Below are 20,626 nucleotides of genomic sequence, written 5' to 3' on the forward strand. Positions count from 1 at the left end.
AAAAGAAATGTGTTGCCCAAGTTCTGGTTTCCGTGTTCTCTAAGGTATGTTTGTAAAAATAAGCTCATGCTTTGATCATCAAGAGACTCTCAGTCAAATGAGGGATCTCGGCCGAGCTTCTTGAGTGGCCCAGCGTCTAAGGGGTGTCATCTCTGCAGCACCACCGCGGGCACCTGTGCCGGGAAGCGGTTGGATGCACCTTCCTAAGACCCTTCCACGACAGACAAGAAAAGAGCCAAGGGCCGCCTACCTGGCCACGGGTGTGCATGAAAGGGCCCGAGAGGAGGTGCCTTTGGCCTCACGTGTAACAAAATGATTCCTGGCAAGCATCCAAGAGCCCACTTGTGCCAGAGATGCTCAGTATGACTTCGAGATATCTACCATCTGTACCCTGGTTCTTGGGGCCCTTTCATTCCTGGCTAGAACAACCTCGAAGATGCTCCCCAGCACAGCTGGACAGCAATGTGGTGAAGCTGCAGAAGAAACGCCGTTCTAGAAGGTGGCGAATAATCTGAACAATTTAGTTGGAACAATCTGAAGACTCGTCTAACAAAGTTACTCAGGTTCCCTTTGTAAGTAAAATCATACCCTTGTTTTGAGAGTTGAAAGATGAGGCAAAAAAGGAAAATTTATTTTCCGTTCAATAATGGTCCTTCCCGTACTATTTGATGTTAGGCTAGAAAAGAGCTGTTCAAATCCCACCTTGAAGTAGAAGAAACCCATGAAACATTTTATATTAAAAAAATCACTCAGTGGGGCGGCATCGGGATTTCTGCCAAAAATAATCTTTACACTAAAATTAAATTTAATTCTACATAGTTTATAAGGCTTCCTCCCACCGAACGATGCAGACAGAAGGCCATAAAATTTCCATTTTGCATTCAAGGGTTCTCTAAAGCTCTTCTAAACAAAACAAATACTGAGGGATCATCTCCAATGCCAATACATTAAAAAAGTAAACAAGTTAAGATTAATAAGTATGTAACATACTTCAAACAATGATGTAATACAGCCTGATTAAGCGTTGCACACATATGCACACAATGATTAGTCTCAGAGTACATCTTGTACAGATCTGGGAGAGCAATGAGGTTCCCAAGACCATAAATAACAGGAATTCCAGATTTTTCTGTTTCCCGACAGTCTCGAATCCTCTCACTCAAGACTTTGCAAAATTTTAAGCTACATTAACATTTAAGTGACTGCTGGAAGGAGGGCTTCATAATGCCATCTTGAAAGTTTCAAACATGGTGTATTTGTAGATAGATGTAAGTTACTCGCTAGTTTACTCACGTAAACTTACAAGAGAAGAGAACTTCAAAAGATTTCCATGTATATAAGGTTAAAGGAAAAAAAAAAAAAGAGGACGGGGAAATAACCTGTCTTTAAACTTCAGCATGTTTTCCTTTACACACAGTTAGATTTCACGACAACGCTACTCCAGCTACGCTATACTTTAATACTATAGTACACCTAACATTTACTTATGTACTTACTATAGAATGCTTACATATTTAATACTATGGTATAGAAATAGACTGTATTTGCTGTATCGTACGTTTTCCCCAAGCTCAATGGTCTTGTCTGTGTGATGTCCCTTCCCTGTATTTCTACCCCTTGTTCACATTCTAGGCGGCTCCAACCACCATGTATATAAAATATAAAACTTAATCAACGTGGAAGTTGAAAGCAATTCAACATGATCAGTTGGAAAGGACTTTAAATGCATATCTCTCTAACATTTTTCTTGGAGGGGGGAGGTAATTAGGTTTATTTATCTGGTTAGTTATTTCAATGGAGGGACTGGGGATTGAACCCAGGACCTTGTGCATGCTAAGCATGTGCTCTAATCATTGAGCTATCCCCCACCCCCTCCTCTCTAACATGTTAAAATGAGGATTTTGAGCAGGGAAGGTATAGCTCAGTGGTTGAGTGTGTGCTTAGCACGCACAAGGTCCCGGGTTCAATTCCCAGTACCTCTATTAAAATAAAGTAATAAGCCTCATTACACCCCCCCAAAATAAAAATCTTTTTAAATAAAAAGAGGATTTGTGGTGGAGGGTATAGCTCAGTGGGAGAGTGTGTGTTTATTAGCATGCGTGAGGTCCTGGGTTCAACCCCCCATAATTCCATTAAAAATAAACAAATAAATAAATAAACAAACCTAATTACCTCCCCAAAAATAAAATAAAATGAAGATTTTGTTTTCGCACTCAGTTTATACTGAGTCTGCCCACAGGAGTCTTCCCACGGTAAAGCTGGACAGCAGGGCGGCAGGGCGAACGGCGCAGACCCAAAGGCAGCACCGCCCCGCCGTCCCCATCACACGAGGCGTCTGCATTCAGCACACCCCGAGCGTCGTGACTCCCTTTCCGTGGGGCCCCCGCGCTCCCCGCGGCGCCGAGCTCACCCGGTGTTCCTCCTGCTGCTGCCGCAGGGTTTCATACTCGAGGGCGGGGGCGGGAAGCTGGGCGATGATGCTCTGCGTGTCCATCAGCCACGGCCAAAGCTCTTCGTATGTTTCCCAGAACTGACTCGCCAGGGACTGGGCGCGTTCTAACTGCAGGTACCTCTCCGAGTTCACCTGGCAGATGGCGTCGTAGTTCTTCAGTACCTTGTCCAGCTTTTTCTAGAAGATGAGATGATAAGACGTGGTTAACTGGTCAGGCAGGCCAAGGAAGCAGCTCACGTCCCCGGGGATGCTCTGTCCAGGACCGCGCAACAGGCAGGTGTGGAGCGAGCGCTCGACTGTGCACGTTACATGAAGGAACCAACAGAGGCCATTCAGATTGTAACTGCTGCTATGCATACAAGTTCAGATTAAAGAAAGGCCCTCCATGTTGTTGCATATGTCAGGAATTCCCTCCTTTTTAAGGCTGAATACTAAATACTAGTCCACTGTATGCTAATGGGGTGCTCTTACTACAAAGAAAAAAAATTCAGATAAACAACAACAACCTACTGTACAGCACAGAGAACTATATTCAATATCTCATAATAACACATAATGGAAAAGGATCTGAAAAGAAAAAAAATATACAGGCATGTATACGTAAAACTGAATCACTTTGCCGTACACCTGAAACTAACACTGTAAATCAATTACACTTCAGTAAAAAATAAAATCTTAAAAATTTTCATATACACATGGAGAAACTAGGGAAAAGGCAGAAAACATCTTAACATTACAACAGGAGGAGCTCAGGCTTGGAGAACAGCCTTCAAGTGTTTATGCATGAGACAGGGGGCTCTCCAAACACAGTACGCAAAATTCTCCAGCCGTTCTTCTAGGTGAGAAAAGTAAGTCCCATATAAGCCTGGCAACCTTTATGTTACTTTCTGTTAAAACGTGAGGACTGTTTTCCACAACTGAAATTCTAAGAGGAACTGCTGGTCAGGGAAATTAATCACATAGATTAGAAGCATTATGCTATAATATGGATTCTAAGTAGGGCATTATGCTATATATGGCTTCCATGGGGTGGTCACAGTAATCTTGGTTGTGGTATAAGTTCATTTCATAACTTAATAGCAGAAGACAAAGCCCAAAAGTAATCCAACCGACCACAGAGTAACACTGAAATTACTTCATGATCATCTGTATTTCTCATGTCAGAATCTTTGCAAAAATACTAAGGAAAGATTAAATTATATACAAGTGAACTGCCATTGTAGAGTATTTGATTTAAAAGAAGAATCCACATATAGTGTACATTCTATCATTTTGCTTATGGCATACCTTAAAAGCAATGCACACGCTTTTAAATATGACCTGAGGCATAGACATCTGTATATGTATTTCTGCCATGAGATATTTTCCTACCCAGAAGCATTAATATACATTAATTTCTTTAGGCTGTTCAGATGTCTGAAGATGAAGTGAACTAAACATTTTCATTTGTAGCTGGTTTCCCATCAACCAAAAGGATTATTAAAACTGCATACACTGAAAGCTTCCTTAATAATTCTGCTCATTTTTTCTCCTATGTGGATTACTATAACTTTACACAGAATGGATTTCAGCCAGAGAGGACCACATATTTGGGGTTTTGTTTCAGCTCCAGAGGCCCAAGTGTTCCTGAAGCGGAGAAACCACAGTTGACACATATCATAACAATTTACCCATGATAATCGCGATAATACAGCTAACATCAATTGAACGCTTAACGGGGGCCAGTTACTCAAGGACTCAACCCTTAAGAGCTTTGCCATCTATTAAAAAAGATTATCCCCTGGGTGTTTCCCTTAAGGCGTATTCCTTTCACTGTTATCCTATAAGCCTGAAAAACACTTTATTTAAAACTAATGATTTAGCTGTGGAAACCGCAGCTGTGGATAAAGGAAAAGTGCTTTTCTAGGGGAGTGTGTGCACCAGTCTCACACCCGCCATGGAGACGGGGCGTTACCTTCATCGACTGTTTTTCCTCTTCGCTGCACATGCTCATAATTTGGTGTCCAGACTCAACAAGCTCATCGATAACGTCCTTGTGCCGCAAAATCTCCATGGTGAATGCCTGTGTTTACCAAGACAAAGAGTTTTACAGCTAAAATAAAACCAACCAGGCAAAGCGGTTAGAACGACTTAGCAGGTTACACCAGACGTCTCGCAGACGCCATCACGGAAGCAAGCGTGTTGCCGGGACGCGGGGCACATGGACCAATCACGGATGCAACTGGGAATAAACGTGTGCCTTCACCTTCTGAACCTGCAGCTGAGCAGAGGTCTGGTCTTGCTCAAGCCTGATGTCACCCAGGGAAGTCAGTTTCTTCTCCATTTCAGTAATCCAGGATAACTCCGCATCGGCCGCCTGGTCAAACTAAACGAAAAGATAAATAATCCGGTCAGCAAGCTCCTGCAACTGGGGCCAGAAAAACGCCTAGCTACGTTTCTTTCAAATGTCCCTACTGCCCGGGTGGAAACTCTGAGCTCCCCGCTTCGTGACAATCTGAAATAATCCATGATAAGGACTGTAGTTATTTTTTTTTAAAAGGAGAACTTTCTGCAGAGAAATTAAACACAACCTCTTGAAATGGACTGAGACCCTAACAAGGCATTGATGATTTGAGGAGAGCTAACCCTGCTACCTTCTCTTTGGTAGAAGTAAGGCTTTCTCCCTAAAGATACAATCCAAATTGAACGGCTGTGAAAATCAATAGCTGGATAACATCTTCCAGTCACTTCACCCTTCACTTTAACCTGTATGATAGGCAGACAGCATTCTGCTAGCAAAGTACACGATTCCCAGCAAAAAGAATGAAATATTCCATTTATTATACTATGTGTGTATATGGAAAATATGTTCCCCTGTATGTAGCATATACCCCCAAAAGTCTCATGTACAATTTTTTCTACATCTCATTTAATAACAACAGAAAGCATTTTCAAGACCATTCTTAAATATTTTAAGAGATTTTCTTTTCCTGATCATAACAGTAAGGCATGGGGAGAAATTCATAAACTACAGAAAAATACACAGAAGAAAATTAAAACTCGGGAGTTAATACTGTTGGTATTTTAGTGAATCTTCTTCCAGCAGTTGAGACTTATAAAAGTCTCAGATAATACTGGATAAACAGTTTCATATCCTGCTTTTTCATTTATCATGAACACTTCCCATGTCACAGAAATGTGATTTTTTAAAAATAACATCATTGTATTCCAGCATACCTGAATATTTTCATTTAGGCTCCCTGCATTTTTTGCCATTATATAAACAACCCTGGAACGACTATCCTTGTATGTAAATCTCCGTTGGCATCTCTAATTAGTTCCTGAGGGTGGATTCCTAGAAGCTGACTTCCAAGTCAAAGAGCATGGAGATTTTCAGTAACTTGCATCAGATAAACCCCAAAGCCTCCCAGTTTTCATAAATGAGTAAAGTGGGTAAGGGACACCCCAGCACCAACCGTGAACGGTGACTAGAACGCCTCAGTGGGAGGAGTTAAGGGGGAATGGACATTGTGATTGTCAAGTCTGGCACAGCCAGAACCCCTCATTTTTCAAGAGCATCTGAAAATCCAGGCTGGGATGGGCGATAACCAGGTGAGGGGAGAGAAGGGTGAAGGTAAGAAACTAAACTGGAAAATAATTCATAAACAACTTAAATGTCCATCTACAGATGACTGGATAAAGAAGACACACACACACACACACACACACACACACACACACACACACACACACACACACACAATGGAACACTACTCAGCCATAAAAAATAATAAAATAATGTCCTTTGCAGCAGCATGGATGAAACTGGAGATCATCATTCTGAGTGAAGTCAGCCAGAAACAGAAAGAAAAATACCTATGATATCACTTATATGTGGAATCTTTAAAAAAAATGACACAAATGAAGTTATTTACAAAACAGAAACAGACTCACAGACACAAAAAACAAACTTACGGTTACCAGGGGGGAAGAGGGTGGTGGAGAGAGAGAAATTGGAAGTTGGAGATTTACATATACTAACTAGTATATTGAAAATAGATACACGACAAGTTTCTACTGTACAGCACAGGGAACTATATTCAATATCTCGTAGTAACCTGCAATGAAAAAGACTGTGTATGCATATGGATAACTGAAACGTGATGCTGCATATCAGAAGTTGACACAACATTGTAAACTGACTATAATTCATACTTTTAAGACATGATGCAACACTCCAGATTCACAGGAAGACAGGGCAGACATACTTCTCCCTGTTCCACACAAGTACACCTCAGAGCCCTGAGTACTATCAGAGCCCTAAGCACTACACACACACACACACACACACACACACACACACACACACACACACACACACACACACACACACGAAGAGCCTCTAGGCAGAGGGAGAAGAGAATGGAGCTGCTACAGACCGAGGAACAGCCCAGGGGCAAATTCCCAGTTCCCTGGGTTTTCTTTTCACCTCACATGACCTCGTGCGAGGTTGCCCAGGGGACCCGGGCTTCTGCCTCCCCAACACCGGGCAGCATCCCCGTAGCTTCCGCCAGAGCTGGGTCACAGAAAGCCAACTGCAACAGGGAGCTTCATCAAGACCCAAAACTCACAACACCAAGAACCAAGAAGAATGTGAACTGAACAAAGGAGGGATACTAGCAGATGCTTATACCCAGCAGGTGCTCATCCCCAGAAGATGCTCATCCCTGGCAGGTGTTCATCCCCGGCAGGTGCTCATCCCCGGCAGGTGCTCATCCCCGGCAGGTGCTCATCCCCGGCAGGTTCTCACACCCAGATACCCGGGATGTGAGGGCTGTCTGACAGCTCTTTAAGCAGCCAGGATGAAAATGCTTCAATGAGCAATGTCCAACACAGCTGAAACGACTGAAAACTTGGAAGTCCACAGGGACAAAACCTGAAGTGTCAGCAAAGACTGAATGGAAACACTGGAACTTGGAAGTCTAACAACTGAAATAAAAGCCCAAGGGACGAGGTCAAAGAAGACAGAATCAGTGAAGAAAGAGACAGATCAACAGAAGTCGTCCAACCTGGATAACAGAAAACAGACTAACAACAGTAACGGAGCTCAGGGCCTGAGAGATTATAATAAAAGAGCTAACATTCAAGTCACTGCCATCCCAGCAGGAGAAAGTGGCTGTGGCGGAAAAGTGCTCAAACTTTCTTGAAATCATAAAATGATAGAAACAGAGACCAGATTTGTGGTTGCCAGGAGCTGAGGCGGAGGGAGAGGTGGAGGGGAATGGATGTGGCTACGAAAGGGCAGCCTGAGGCTCCTTGTGATGGAAACGTTCCGTATCTTGGCGGCGGCAGGATTAGCGTCCTGCTTGTGATACAGTACCAGAATCCTGCACGATGCTGCCATTGGGGAAACTGGGACAACGGTCCAACGGGACCTCTGCGTTATTTCTTACAACTGCATGTGAGTCTACGGTTATCATAAACAACTTAAAAAAAAAAACACTCTGTGTGGGTAATTTCTCATCCATAAGTCCTGTTTGCATTTTCTCTTTGAGATACACGCTACCCAGCTGCCCTTCAGACAGGATGTATTGATTCACACTCCCCCAAGCGGTCCTCTCATCAACATGGGGCGTAAGTTATTTTTTAAGTATTTTTTTCGAGCCTATCAGTGGACTTTCCTTAATTAAAAGGACGTAACCTGCCCCCAAAGCCTGGCATAAACAATGACAGCACGGATCAAGAACACGGTTAATAGCTTCAACCTCACGAAATAAAAAAATTAAAACTTATAGGAGTGAAAAAATTCTTAATAATACTACCGAATTATTGTGAAGATTTTCTCCCCTATACATCATGAACCCACCTGTTTTCACCTTTACCAAGTAACAGAGTAAATAAATACTGAAGCTGTTTGCAGGTCAATTTCTTTGGGGCAATAGTTTAGACAGAAAAAAATTCCAGTAATCATCGAAATACGGGCCCAAAGCAGAACTATAACAAGGGTTAAAGAAATATTTTGACATGTATCTTTAAAAACAAATCACCTAAGGACATGAAAGGGAAGATACGGTTCAAGGGACCTTTCCTTCAGCATCTCTGAAAGTGTTACCTGCATAAAATCTGAATATAAACCAACTTCGAACTAAAAGAGAGGCCAAGTCAGGCTGCTTTGAGACTCCTCCAGTGTCACACTGTCACGTCTGCTGCGTGGACACGTGTCCCTTCGAAAGCCACGCATCTAAGAGGGTCACAGAAAATCATAGCTTTAGAGTCATCAGAGTGGGCAACTCTCACATGAGGACAGTGCTTCAAAAATGACTCTGCACATTTGTGCGCTCAAATAGAAAGGTTTATTTTTCCTGTGTTTCCCTTAACCTCCTGCACTGGTTTTTGAAGCTGCCTCACGGTTTGCACGTAGTGTAAAACACACGTTTTGCTCGTGAATTCGTTACTTCCAAGGCTGCAGATGCAAGTCGGAACCACGTGGACTCCAGAAGGAATCCTGATAAGCCATTTGAAAAATTCTATCTTAATCTGGTTCAACAGTTGTTATGACATGACTTAAGTTTCAAATGGAACTACTCATGAGCAATTTTTGATCACCGGGAAAAAGAAAAAAAAATTCATCAACCAGTTCAGCAGTGTCAGCTGTGCAAAAAAGAAATCTTCCAAGCAGACAAATGGAAGTGTCTTCTCTGCACAGGTCGTGAGCTTTTGGGCTGCACAGGATGAAACTCCAAGGCAAAATTCTACGTGATGCCCTCAAAGAGTACAAAACTGAGAAAAAAAAAACAGTCCAGGCTTCTCCACCTGAGCACAAATGCTGCAAGAAGTTGGAATAAAATTTAACAGCACTGACTTGTTTCTTTCCTTCTACTGGTCCCTGAAAAAAACTCAAAGTGATGCCCCACCCCTCTAATTTGTGTCCAGGCTATTTTTAGTATTTATATGACAGTCCTAGTAAAGAAAGTCAGGCTCTTAGTGTTAATATTAGTTTAATACTAAGTCTCCTTTTCTTTAAAAAAAAAAAAAAGTCTCCAACAACAACAAAAAAAACAAACAGTACAAGGATACCATCCAAGTTGCCAAAACAGAAAGCTGAAACTCAAACATGGTTTCTTTAACCAAGGCAAATATTTGTCTGCTGAAAGAAAACAAGACTTCAAGTGGAAGCTTCCCTTCTGCCTTTGAAATTTTTTTTTTCATTAAATGAGAAAAATATTTATTGCTGAGAAACAAAAGGAACACCCCCCAGGGTCTCCATGAAACGATTACGGTCGAGCAAGGCATGTTATTCCTGTCTGGGTCTCTTCCAAATGACTTGCCGTGTGTATTTCTAACAGACTATCAAAATGGCTTATTTCACACGTGAGTGACGTGGACAGCAAGCTCACTACACCAAATTTTCCATCTTTTTTGGGGAGGAGGGGGGTAATTAGGTTTAGTTTTTTGTTTATTTATTTTTAGAGAAGGTAGTGGGGTTTGAACCCAGAACCTCGTGCACGCTAGGCATGCACTTTACCACGTGAGCTATATCCTCCCCCGACTCTACACCAAATTTTAATAAGTTTGCTTGCTGCTCATAGAAGTAGCAAAAAACGGCTTCCAATGAATGGCAGACAATGTTAGCATCCCTAACTGCATTCGGGGGACGTATTTTAACGGGGGTGGTCAGTGGCATGTGACTATCAACCCGAGCTACTGAAGTTCCTATTAGAGGTGAACTAGCGTCCCAGAGATTTCCTACAAGCTGGTGAGAGACACTCCAACTGGCCAATCTCTAAATGTTCCTGGAAAACACTCTGAAACAGTAACAGGCAACATTCATCTGAACATACTGTTCTAAGTGCTTAAGATGCAGTAACATCTCCTTTGATCCTGACAACAGCTGTGTGATGTGGGTATTAGCACTAGTTCCATTCACAGCCCAGGAAGCCAAGGCAGAGAGAAGCGAACTGACCCACCAGAGGTTACCCGGGTTGAAGGAGAATTAATAACATGGCCGCGCTTGGGCTAACAGCTTGCTTATTCTTCCGCTTGCTCTCAAACTGGCCAACTAACCTGAAGGGCCGGTTGCTACTCTCAGCTCCAGGACCACTGTTAAAATGAAGCTATTAATTTTACTGTCACCGCTTTATTCCAGTAATCAAAAGCAGAAATCATTCTTGGTTTCTGAGTCGTTCCCCGAGGAAAAGGTCACAGAATTGCAATCTTACAAAACAGCCTGCATTACCAAGAAGACCATGCCTTGGGTACTTATAAGATAGAGATGGAAAGAGTGGCAACTACTAGCCTCTGCAGACTTGGTCACCTGGAGACACCATGATGCCACTCTGAACCTTATGAGAAGAAAATAATTCTGTTGGTGGTTATCGATGCTTTATTGTTTGAGCTGTGGCTGTATAACCACCCTGCCCCATCCCCAAAGTGGACTCACAGTTTTGAAGGCACTACCCTGCTGTGAGTCCCCTTTTTCTGGCAAAGCGATAAAGCTGTCTCTTTTCTTCTATGCTCTTAAGACCCTGTCTCTGAGTTTCAATTCGGCTCGTCAGGGATGGGGGCCGACCTTTCAGCAACAAGGGCGTAAACACTGGGGCTGAGATTCGAACCACGGTGGTCTGACCCCTGCACTCGTGGTTACCCTGTCACATTGCTTGGGCTTGTCTACGGTTTGGGCTCAAGAACTCAAAAATAATCATGTGAGTTCACCAAAACTGGCTCAAATGCCACCACTGTCAAAAAAAAAAAAAAAAAAAAAGCGGTAGGTTTTAATTTACTGTTTAAACTTTTCTCCAATCTCCAACACATCGCTTTTGTACTTATCTAGAAAGTTTCCCTTGAGTGGAAGCAGAGGTTTAAGTCAGACAGAGTGATAAGCAAACCTTTACCTCAAGGACATCCTTTTACTCCCTTCCCCTGGCGAGGACCTTATCACTTTCTTTTGATTAGCATTTCCTTCCATTTTGTTCCCTCATATTATTCATAATGCAGCTTGCATTCTCCCACACCAACACCTGGACAGGCTAAACAAATCTCCCTTCCTTCTCATTCTTTAAAAGAAATAAACAGGTGTTATTTTTCTCCAAGGCTGATTTGTAACAACCCAATGAGCTGTTTATTTTAACTGCATTATGTGCCTCTATATTGGGGGATGATGATGGTGCAATAAAATAAGCCAGGCGACTGGAACAGCCAAAAAGTGCCTGGGATTCCCAGACCCAGTGAGATACAAGCTTGTAGCATCTTCTGATAACTCCACGTTTGTTAACTGTACATGAATAACTGCACATTGATAACTGCACGACAAGCTGCTCTGGGTTTAAACAATCCAGTGACCTGAATTCCAGCTGTACGTCTGTACAACATCTTAAAGTAAACATGCCTTTCCCCGTTTCCACGTGGCTCGTTTGGTTCAGTGTGCAATTCGAGAAAAGAAAACCAGCAGAGATGTAAGACCCTGCGTAGGCGTGACACACAAAACTATGTCCAGTTTCTAACTCAGATAACGGCATGTCCTGTCAGAGGAGGCAGCTGTTTTGTTTCTTTGTAAAGCACAACATCACTATTTACCAAGCTGCCTCCGTCCAGTTTGATCTTTCCCAAAAGTTATGAATGGGCCCGATTTAAAAAAAAAAAAAGCAAAATCAGTATCTTTTTCAGGATATCGGTGCCTGCAAATCAGAGAGCCAGATTTGGGGGCTTTTAACAGGAAGCACTGAATGCACACAGTCCCCACGCACTTGCTCGGGACTGAGGCTGTCCCATTATTTCCCAAATAACAATAAATGTCATTTGGATTTGCATAAGGCTGTTGGCCTTGTGAAATCAAACTTCAGTGACACAGCTTCTCACAACTGTTATTAGAATTAACATGAGAAATGTAAGCATGTCCAATCAGAACTTTTTGGAAAACTGAATTTGCAGGGTGGTTATGAAGTACATGCTAATCAGGTTATCTGTATGTTTCCTTCCCTAATCGCTTCCAACCTTAACCTTTTTCCATGTCTGACATCTTTCATGTCAAGGTTGGGAAGCCAATACCCTCTGGGATGGCGGCCTTACCGTTCCCCTGAAGTCCCTCCACACCCGAATTTCAAAACGCAGGCTATCACCTTATAAAGGAGGTAGGTCTGTTCGTAAACAAGCTTAATGTCAAAAGATTGGAACATCTTAAGAGAAATCTGCTTGGAAAGCAGCACATTCGGGTATTTTAAATCTAGTTTCATTTCATCAGGTTATTCAGGGACAAATGATTAAATCTATACATTGGAAAATTCTCCAGTCATGTTCCAGGCACCCATCCTCACCCCATCACTTGTGGCTGGGTAGGTGGGGGGAGGGATCTGGGAGGAGAAGCTGTCAATAAAACAAATAGATGGGCTGTGGTCAGATTATGTCCACGTTTCGGATGGAGAAGAAACAGAACAGCAGGTGATGCGTTTATATAACGTAAAACAAACAGTACAAAGTATGTGGCTGACATCCAAGTCTGAAGATTTTTTTTTGCATCATTCTTTTTTTTTATATTCTTTTTTAAAAAAAATTTTTTTGGGGGGGAGGTAATTAGGTTTACTTACTTACTTTTTTTGGAGAAGGTACTGGGGATTAAACCTAGGATCTTGGCTATGCTAAGCCATGTGCTCTACGACTTGAGCTACACCCTCCCCCTTCTGCATCATTCTTTTTGTATTTCATGGATGTATTATCATTGGGTAAACAGAAAACAAATGTTTTAGTATCAAACCGTCCTCTGGTCCTACCTAATTCCAAACATCTCTACGGGGGCAAGGTTATAAAATAATTTCAGTGACATATCAGCTCCTTATTAAACTTGAAAATTAGGGGTTTGGAAACTACTCTTTTGAGTGTAAAACTGAATTTCTGCCAAACCAGAAAGGCAGGTACCAGTTTGTTCTTAAATTTGCCTAGAGAGTAAGAGATGTTTCATGACCCTTTCAGTGCACAAGCCATGTCTCAAAGTCCTTATGGTTGGAAATACCTTTGTTACATACCTCCATCTTGCTAAAACAATGGGACCTTCCTTACGATTATTGAGGGAGATTATAAAAAAAAAAAAAAAAATCACCCCATAGGACTTTCCCTCTCTATCTGATTTACACAGAGGCACTCCAATGAGGTAGAATGAGATCCAGATTAAGTTCTGGTTGAAATGCCTATGGGGACTGCAGGCAAGTCACCTCATCCCACACTGTCCACACCCCTCCCAGCTCTAAATGGTGCAGCTCAGCCTTACCGGAAAGGTCTATCTCTTTTTCTTCCTTTTTTTTTTTTTTTTTTTTTTTTTGTAATTGGTTTAAGTGCTTTTTGTTGGTTTTCTTTATTACTGGGAGGTTACTTCTCTGGGCAGACTTGCAGGCATGTCAAAGGAACGCACATGTAAGTGCAGAATAAATACATACGAACAACCAGAAGATGGTAATACAGGGATGCCCCTAATGTTAGCTGCATGACTTTCTGGCAGAAAGATGCTTTCCCTAAACCCTCTCCATTCTCTCTCACAAGGACGGCTTGGAGGATACAGACCACAGTGTTCACACTGTCTTTCTTCCATGAGTTTTTCTGTATTCGTTGAGAAAATCTTGAAACTTTCAATAAGGGATGATTTTATTAGGGGAAAAAAAACCCAATTATTGTTATTTTCCTAAAGATGTTTTGGGTTCTAGAAAAACACATACCGACCCGGTGACTTTCATGTTGAAAATATGTGCAAAACCTTGAATAGAACTGGGCGACAGTTTAATGACCTTGGCACAGGGCAGAGCTTTGAGCCTGCCACCTGCCCTCGTGGCTGCCTTCCTTCAAGGGACAAGCCAACCACAGTCTGCTTCTCAAGAAAAATCATACTCCCAAGAGGATAGGCTCTCTGTCTATTTAGAGAAGTCTTCAGTGCCAACCTTGAAAGGATAAAATACATTCTGGTGAAAAACATTCAACTATTTTCCAATAGTTGAATAAACTTCGTGAATCAACAGGCTTACTTCCCTGTGCTAATGAGGCACTCAAATTCCTCCAGACTTTGAAAACGGAGCCGTGCACACGCAGCCCTCGGGTATCAAGGCCTCCCTGGCAGAGCTGTCTCAGGCAGGCCTTTTGCTGACATTATTTCATCTGCTTTTGTGATGAGAGCACACTTTTTTTTCCAGAGAGCACACCACTGAAATGAGGAGCGAGGCATCAAGGCTTCGGAACTAGATAAATCACACTTCTACGGTCAGCTGCGAAAGGTGAATTTTGGATGCTCCCGCACCATCTGATTTGTGTTCCTTGCTTTTGGCTTGGACAAGTAAAAGCTTAGTCACCTACCTTCCCCAGCTCTGGCCTACAGTTCATGGCAAAACCACACCGACCCCGGCAGAGAAAGCCCGCAATGACAGTCTGATGACTTAATGAATAGTCAGAGATTTCCATAAAAGTTAATCAAAACCTGTGTTACAAGCTTGGGTTTCCAGGACCCCACGCGTTGCCCACAGTGTCCTGAGAGGGCTGTGGTTCACGGCGGGGGCCTAGGAAACTCTGGAACTCTAAACCCTGTACGAGCTGCAGACGGGTCAGAAAGGATCATTTTTTCCCCCTTCAGTCATCTTCAGAGAAAGTCTCCATTACCAACACCACTGCTTCCTTTTTAGAAAGGACACAGCCTCTCCTGGCCACATAGGAAGATGCAGAGTTAATAACTCAAAATACTGACTCACACACAGAGGAGACTTAACCAGGGTGCAAAGTTACCATGAGCGATGTGCACCCGTGCCGATGAAAGGCATTCTGTCTGGAGAGCAGGGGGCAGGGCTGGTCCTCCAGGTGGATGACCTGGTGAGGACGAGGTTCGGGGACCCGGAGGCAGCCAGCCATCAGCTCACTACAGATCAGCTTTGCCTGGCACTCAGATGTCCTCGGAACCCCGCTGGATCCCTTTCCAATCCCTCCTCTTTTGTGAAGCATGACCAACAAGTGGTGACACTACCGATGGCAACCTCTGCCCGGGGGGCGGCTCTGGGAACACGGGGAGGAGAGGCCCTGCCTAGAGGCCCGCCCACCCGCCCACCATACCTGCTGGGATCTCAGGACGGCCGCGTCCATCTCCTCCACCTTCTGCGTGATGGTGTCGCTCACCAGGCGGTAGCGCTCGTTGTCCTCGGCCACCATCTTCTCCAGCCCCTCCCGTGCCCTCCAGGGCACCAGCTCCAGCAGGGCGCTGCTCACTTCGTTAAGCGAGTCCAGCAGGGCTTTGCTGTTCTTGGCTTCCTTCTTCAGCTCCTGGAAACGGGAGGAAGGAAACGTCCACACCCGTGGGCAACGCTGAGGATCTGGACAGGCCCTTCTCCTAACTGTGCTCGGGGCTGAAGCCCTTCGCAGGCCAATGCGATGTGCTGGCGTGGTCCCCTACGTCTCAGTCAGCTCTATAAACCTCAGCTGCTTAAAGCTATTTTGCAGAAAAGAAAGTGTTTCCTGAGGTGTTCAAAAGAGCCAATCATTTGTCAACACCGCAGGAGTTTTATCTTTGAAATGTATGATAAATGTTTAAAAGTTGGGAACCCAAATCAAGCAAGTTCCACATGTATTCATTCTTTGCTCGCTGATAACCTCTCAGTAATCAGGTAGCAGAAAAGTAAAACAAAAAGGAAAGTCCAAGCCCAGAGTCAAGTCACCCTCAAAACGAGGACCCACGTCGGCTTTAAATCACGCCCATGGAATCATTACAGGCTTGGTGAGCCGGACCCCAGCAACTTCCTCCTCCCCCGTGCTCCTCCTTCAGGGATGATGAAAACAGAGGCCGAGACCCCTGAGAAGGATGATCAGCAGGGGGGAAAAGACACTATTGCAGCGAAATTAGAGAAGCTACCTCATGTTTTCCATCTGTCCTGTAGAGATACTGTTATTCTAACGAAGGTATGTATTCTCTCTAAAACAATGATCATTTTCCTTTTTTTTCCCTCTGTTTTCATCATTCTGTTCCTAGGGTAATAAATTTGACTCCCACCCTAAGAGTCGAGAAACAAATGCAAACATGCCATTTTCATCTTTCGGGGCTCCTTGAAATACCAAGAGCTGATATGTTGTCCATTTCGGATGGGTCCCCGCCCACCAAGGCATCCCTCAGCACGTTAGAAATGACGTGTGATAAATACGGTCTCGTTCCTGTGCAAGTAACACTCCCCGAAAGGTAGCGAGAGGACCCCCTCCCCCCCGAGCACAAAGCAGAGCGTACTTTCTGCCTGGCGTGTGCCTGGCTGGCGGCGTCTCCCGTCAGATCCTGCGTCTCGTAGGACAGCAACTCCACCTCCACCTTGTCCAGCCAGGCGCACACCTCCTCGTGTGTGGTGTGCAGCCGCCGCGCCAGCTGCAGGGCCTGCTCCAGGGTCCCGGCCACCTCCGTGCTCAGTCGGGTGATGTCTCGGTACCTGGCTTTAATGGCCTCCAACTTGTCTTGAATGATTAAAACTTCGTCACCTAAAATTTCAAAGGCATGTTACATCTCAGGAAAGGGGCTGGGGGTGTGTATAGCTCAGGCGGAGAATGTGTGCTCAGCATGCACGAGGTGCTGGGTTCGATCCCCAGCACCTCCATTAAATAAATAAATCTAATTACCCCCACCCCCAAAAAAAAAAAAAAACGAAAGGGGAAGAGGGGGTCCTTTAGATACTGTGATACGCTGATGAGATTTTCGGGGCTGGGGGTGAGGAGACCTTTCTCTAAAGAGGTGCTGACCCCAGAAAAGCCCCTCCCTCAATTTGAATCTTTCCCAGGATTTTGCGGCGAAGGCAAACAGCTCTGAAAATGTAAATATAAAACCGGTAAAGGGCTGCGGTGCCTTCCGTGATGTGGGAAGGACCGCCGTGGCACGATGCTTTCCGTGTTCAAGCACAGGGGCTAACCACAGCCTGGGGTCCAAACGCCGACTTTGTGGCTTATTATCTTGCACGAGACACAGAACCTCCGTGTCCCTGGTGACGCATCATTGCGTGAGGAGAAGGAGAGAACCTATTTCATAAGGTTGGGATAAAAATGCAATGAGTTTCTATCTGCAAAGTGTTTAGAACAGTGCCTGGCACATGTGTGCACATGTGTATGATCTATGTACGTGCGTGTGTGTTCATAATAAACTCATCTGTGCTATTCCATTACGTCTTCTTGTGCCTCCATTTAATTTCAGACACACAGAGGAACTGTGTCCTGGGCTTCAGACTTCAGGGCAAGGCTCTAAATACTAAACCAAACCCCTCCAGTTCATAATGAACTGGTACTCGCCCCTTCCAAGTACATACACTGAATTCAGTATAGGTCCAGTGAGACTCTCCTATGCCCAGTGGAATGACTTAAACAAGCTAGGGTCTGTTTCCTTAGTGAGTTCAAGCATGGAGAATGAAGCCTCGGGCAGTCACACTGTGTGCCACGGAATGCCGTCTATCTTAAAATTAAAAAACAAAAAACCATCCACAACCTACGTGCTCATTTGAACAATTGCCTCCCGTAAGTGGAAAACTAACATAACTCCACCGAGGGAGCCTCTGACCACCTCCTGGGCCCCAGTGCTTGGCGTTATGAGTAATTCACAAAACTTCTGTTAAGAACTCAGTGAGATCATGAGAAAAAAAAAAAAAAGTGAAATCATATTCCAAAAACCTCCTTGATCGGCCTTCAAAGCATTCTCCAGGATGAAGTCTTGGAGCGGCCCCCGAATTATAAACTGTTTTTTTTTTTTTTAAAACCCCGTCTCTAAAATATTTTGAAAGCAAGGCAAAATGCTCACTGCTCGATGATTTGTCTTAGAGACGTCTCACCTGTTGTCTGTTTAAGTAGTTCTAGACCATTCAGTAACGCCTGATCTACGTTTTGTTTTCTGAGTAGGATGTCCTCTTGCAGAACCTAAAACACAGGTACCATTTTACGTGGAGAAAAGAAATTTAAAGACGCATAGGCATTACCTGTTAACCCCAGAGAATTTTAATTAGGTTTCATTTGGACCAGACACCTCACATTTTCAAATACCCCTCACTGTTCTCGCGTTTACCCCGCCTTTCTCCACCACTGTGCCCCCGTCCTGTGTTCATAATTCACTCCCCTCTTCAGAAAACGTGGCCAGGTGGGGACATCAGAGGATTGGTTTATTATGTACGGGTCTGCGTATACAATGATGACATGACAAAACGAAAGGTGAAAAATCCACCGACTGGATCAATTCAGTCTCTTTTAAACGTGACTTCACTGGGAGTTTGGGGTTTGCAGATACTAACTACTTGTATGTATAAAACAGATAAACAGCAAGGCCCTACTGTAGAGCACGGGGAACTAAAACCAATACTTTGGAATGGCCTATAATGAAAAAAAATATGAAAATGTATAGATGTATAACTGAATCACTATGCTGTACACCAGAAATTAATACAGCATTGTAAATCGACTATACTTCAATAAAAAACTGTGTTTTAATTAAAAAAAATTTAATTAAAAAAAAGCAAAAAGAAATGATGGGTAACATAACCAAAAAATAAAAAAAATAAAAGTAATTGTAAACCCAGGCCAAGTCTTCTTTGGAGTGTGTAGCGAGTCATCTAAGTCATAACGAGGAACATAAAATAATACAGAAATCAGGAGAACTGAGAAAACAAAGATAACTGAAATGAACAAAAACGAAATAAATCAAAATACCCGAAGCTCGGCCTGCTGCGTGCCCAGCCCCACGGGGCCGTAGTCCTGGACCGAGAGCCTGCTCAGCCTGTCGTGTGCTTCGTGCAGCCAATTCATCAGCTCCACTTCGTCTTCCCCAAAAATCTTAGCATTGCACAGGGCCTGCTGGAGCAGCTCAGACCTGCAGCGGCTCTTCTCCTGCATCTCAATGTACCACACTTGACACGAGTCTAATTTCTGCTGCACCGAATCTTTATCCTCCCTGGAGCTCAAAACCTTTAAGGACTGGCCGATGCTAACGGCCTGGTGTAAATGTTTACTGTGACTGAGGATGTCATCTTCTAAGGCCTAAATGAAGTTGAGAAAAAGAGAAACGAAAAAGAAAAAAAAAAAAAAAAGAGAGAATGGACAAATAAAAATGGAAACATAAAGCAGAACAAAAGGATGGCTCATGAAGCGGGTCTACGTCTGCAGTGATGCAGACGGGATGCAAACGTATGTCATAAAACCACAAAGGAAATGGAAAACAGGTTCTCGCTGACACGGGGTGGGAAGCTCACTTTGTGCTGCGTGATCTGTTCCTCCAGCTTGGATGCCTGGGTTCCGATGGGCTCGCAATTTGCCAGCTTCTTCTCCACGGTCGTCAGCCACTCATTGAGCGGTTCTAAGGTTTCATGAAATTGCTGGGCTACCACCGAGATACCTTCCAACTGACGATTCCTATAAACGGGCCAAGATGCAGGGCATTCAGGAATGAGGAACGTGGGAGAGCAGTCAACAGAAATCCCCACTCGGGCCCTTGCAACCCACGCTGAGCAGTTTGTGCACAAAACATCTTGGGTTAGAATGAAAATCTCTCACATCTAAAAGGCACTTTAAAGGGGGGGAGGGTATAGCTCAAATGGTAGAGCACGTGCTTAGCATGCACGAGGTCCTGGGTTCAATCCCCAGGACCTCCACCAAAAAACCAAATAAATAAATAAACCTAACTACCTACCCCCTGCAAAAAAAAAAAAAAAATCTGTAAAAGATATTTTAAAATAGTTCCACTATTAAATAAAATTAGTTCTCTTATTAACTAAAATTATAGTTGAACACACCAACCTCCAGTGCCTGAATATTACGAACATTTTAAGTTACCTGGTTATAATTCTTACAGTGATAACAGTTATGATAATAGTAAAGTTGTAATCCCAAGAGCAGTAATAATGATGGTTAAGAATAGGTAGTATTTACTGAACACACATCCTGTGCTTTATCATAAACTAACTTCAGGCAGAGCCCCAGTCACTGAGCTGGCTTTAATCAAATGGTCAAAATTGGATGCAAACAGCATTCACAGTGGATTATGGGTGGTTCCTCCTTTAAAAAGCACACTGGCAGGTATATTTCCCCAAAGCAATAGTTAATGATCCTTGGGCTAAGACATCACGAAAGAGGAGAAACATGCCCTCAGACTCTTGCTTGTCGTGTAGTTTGAAATGCTTTTCGAAAACTCACCGTTTCCTCTGTTAAAAAGGTACCTCGGAAGGTGAAACCTACCTC

At 43.6% G+C, this 20,626-nt stretch overlaps 1 protein-coding gene across 6 annotated transcripts in view; it reads right to left on the reverse strand.

Annotated features, from left to right (window-relative positions):
* DST (dystonin) overlaps positions 1–20,626 on the reverse strand; it is a gene marked incomplete in the record, with an annotated part of 422,913 nt that overhangs the window by 53,816 nt on the left and 348,471 nt on the right. For 5 of the 6 annotated variants that reach the window (XM_064476599.1, XM_064476602.1, XM_064476600.1 and 2 more), the window contains 8 exon segments: positions 2,411–2,629; positions 4,407–4,514; positions 4,698–4,817; positions 15,503–15,709; positions 16,662–16,903; positions 18,235–18,319; positions 19,103–19,429; positions 19,642–19,801. In XM_064476599.1, coding sequence (XP_064332669.1) covers positions 2,411–2,629; positions 4,407–4,514; positions 4,698–4,817; positions 15,503–15,709; positions 16,662–16,903; positions 18,235–18,319; positions 19,103–19,429; positions 19,642–19,801 — 1,468 coding nt within the window. 6 annotated transcript variants of the gene reach the window in all.

Source organism: Camelus dromedarius, chromosome 19, assembly GCF_036321535.1.
Source record: "Camelus dromedarius isolate mCamDro1 chromosome 19, mCamDro1.pat, whole genome shotgun sequence".
In the NCBI taxonomy this organism is placed as follows: domain Eukaryota; kingdom Metazoa; phylum Chordata; class Mammalia; order Artiodactyla; family Camelidae; genus Camelus; species Camelus dromedarius.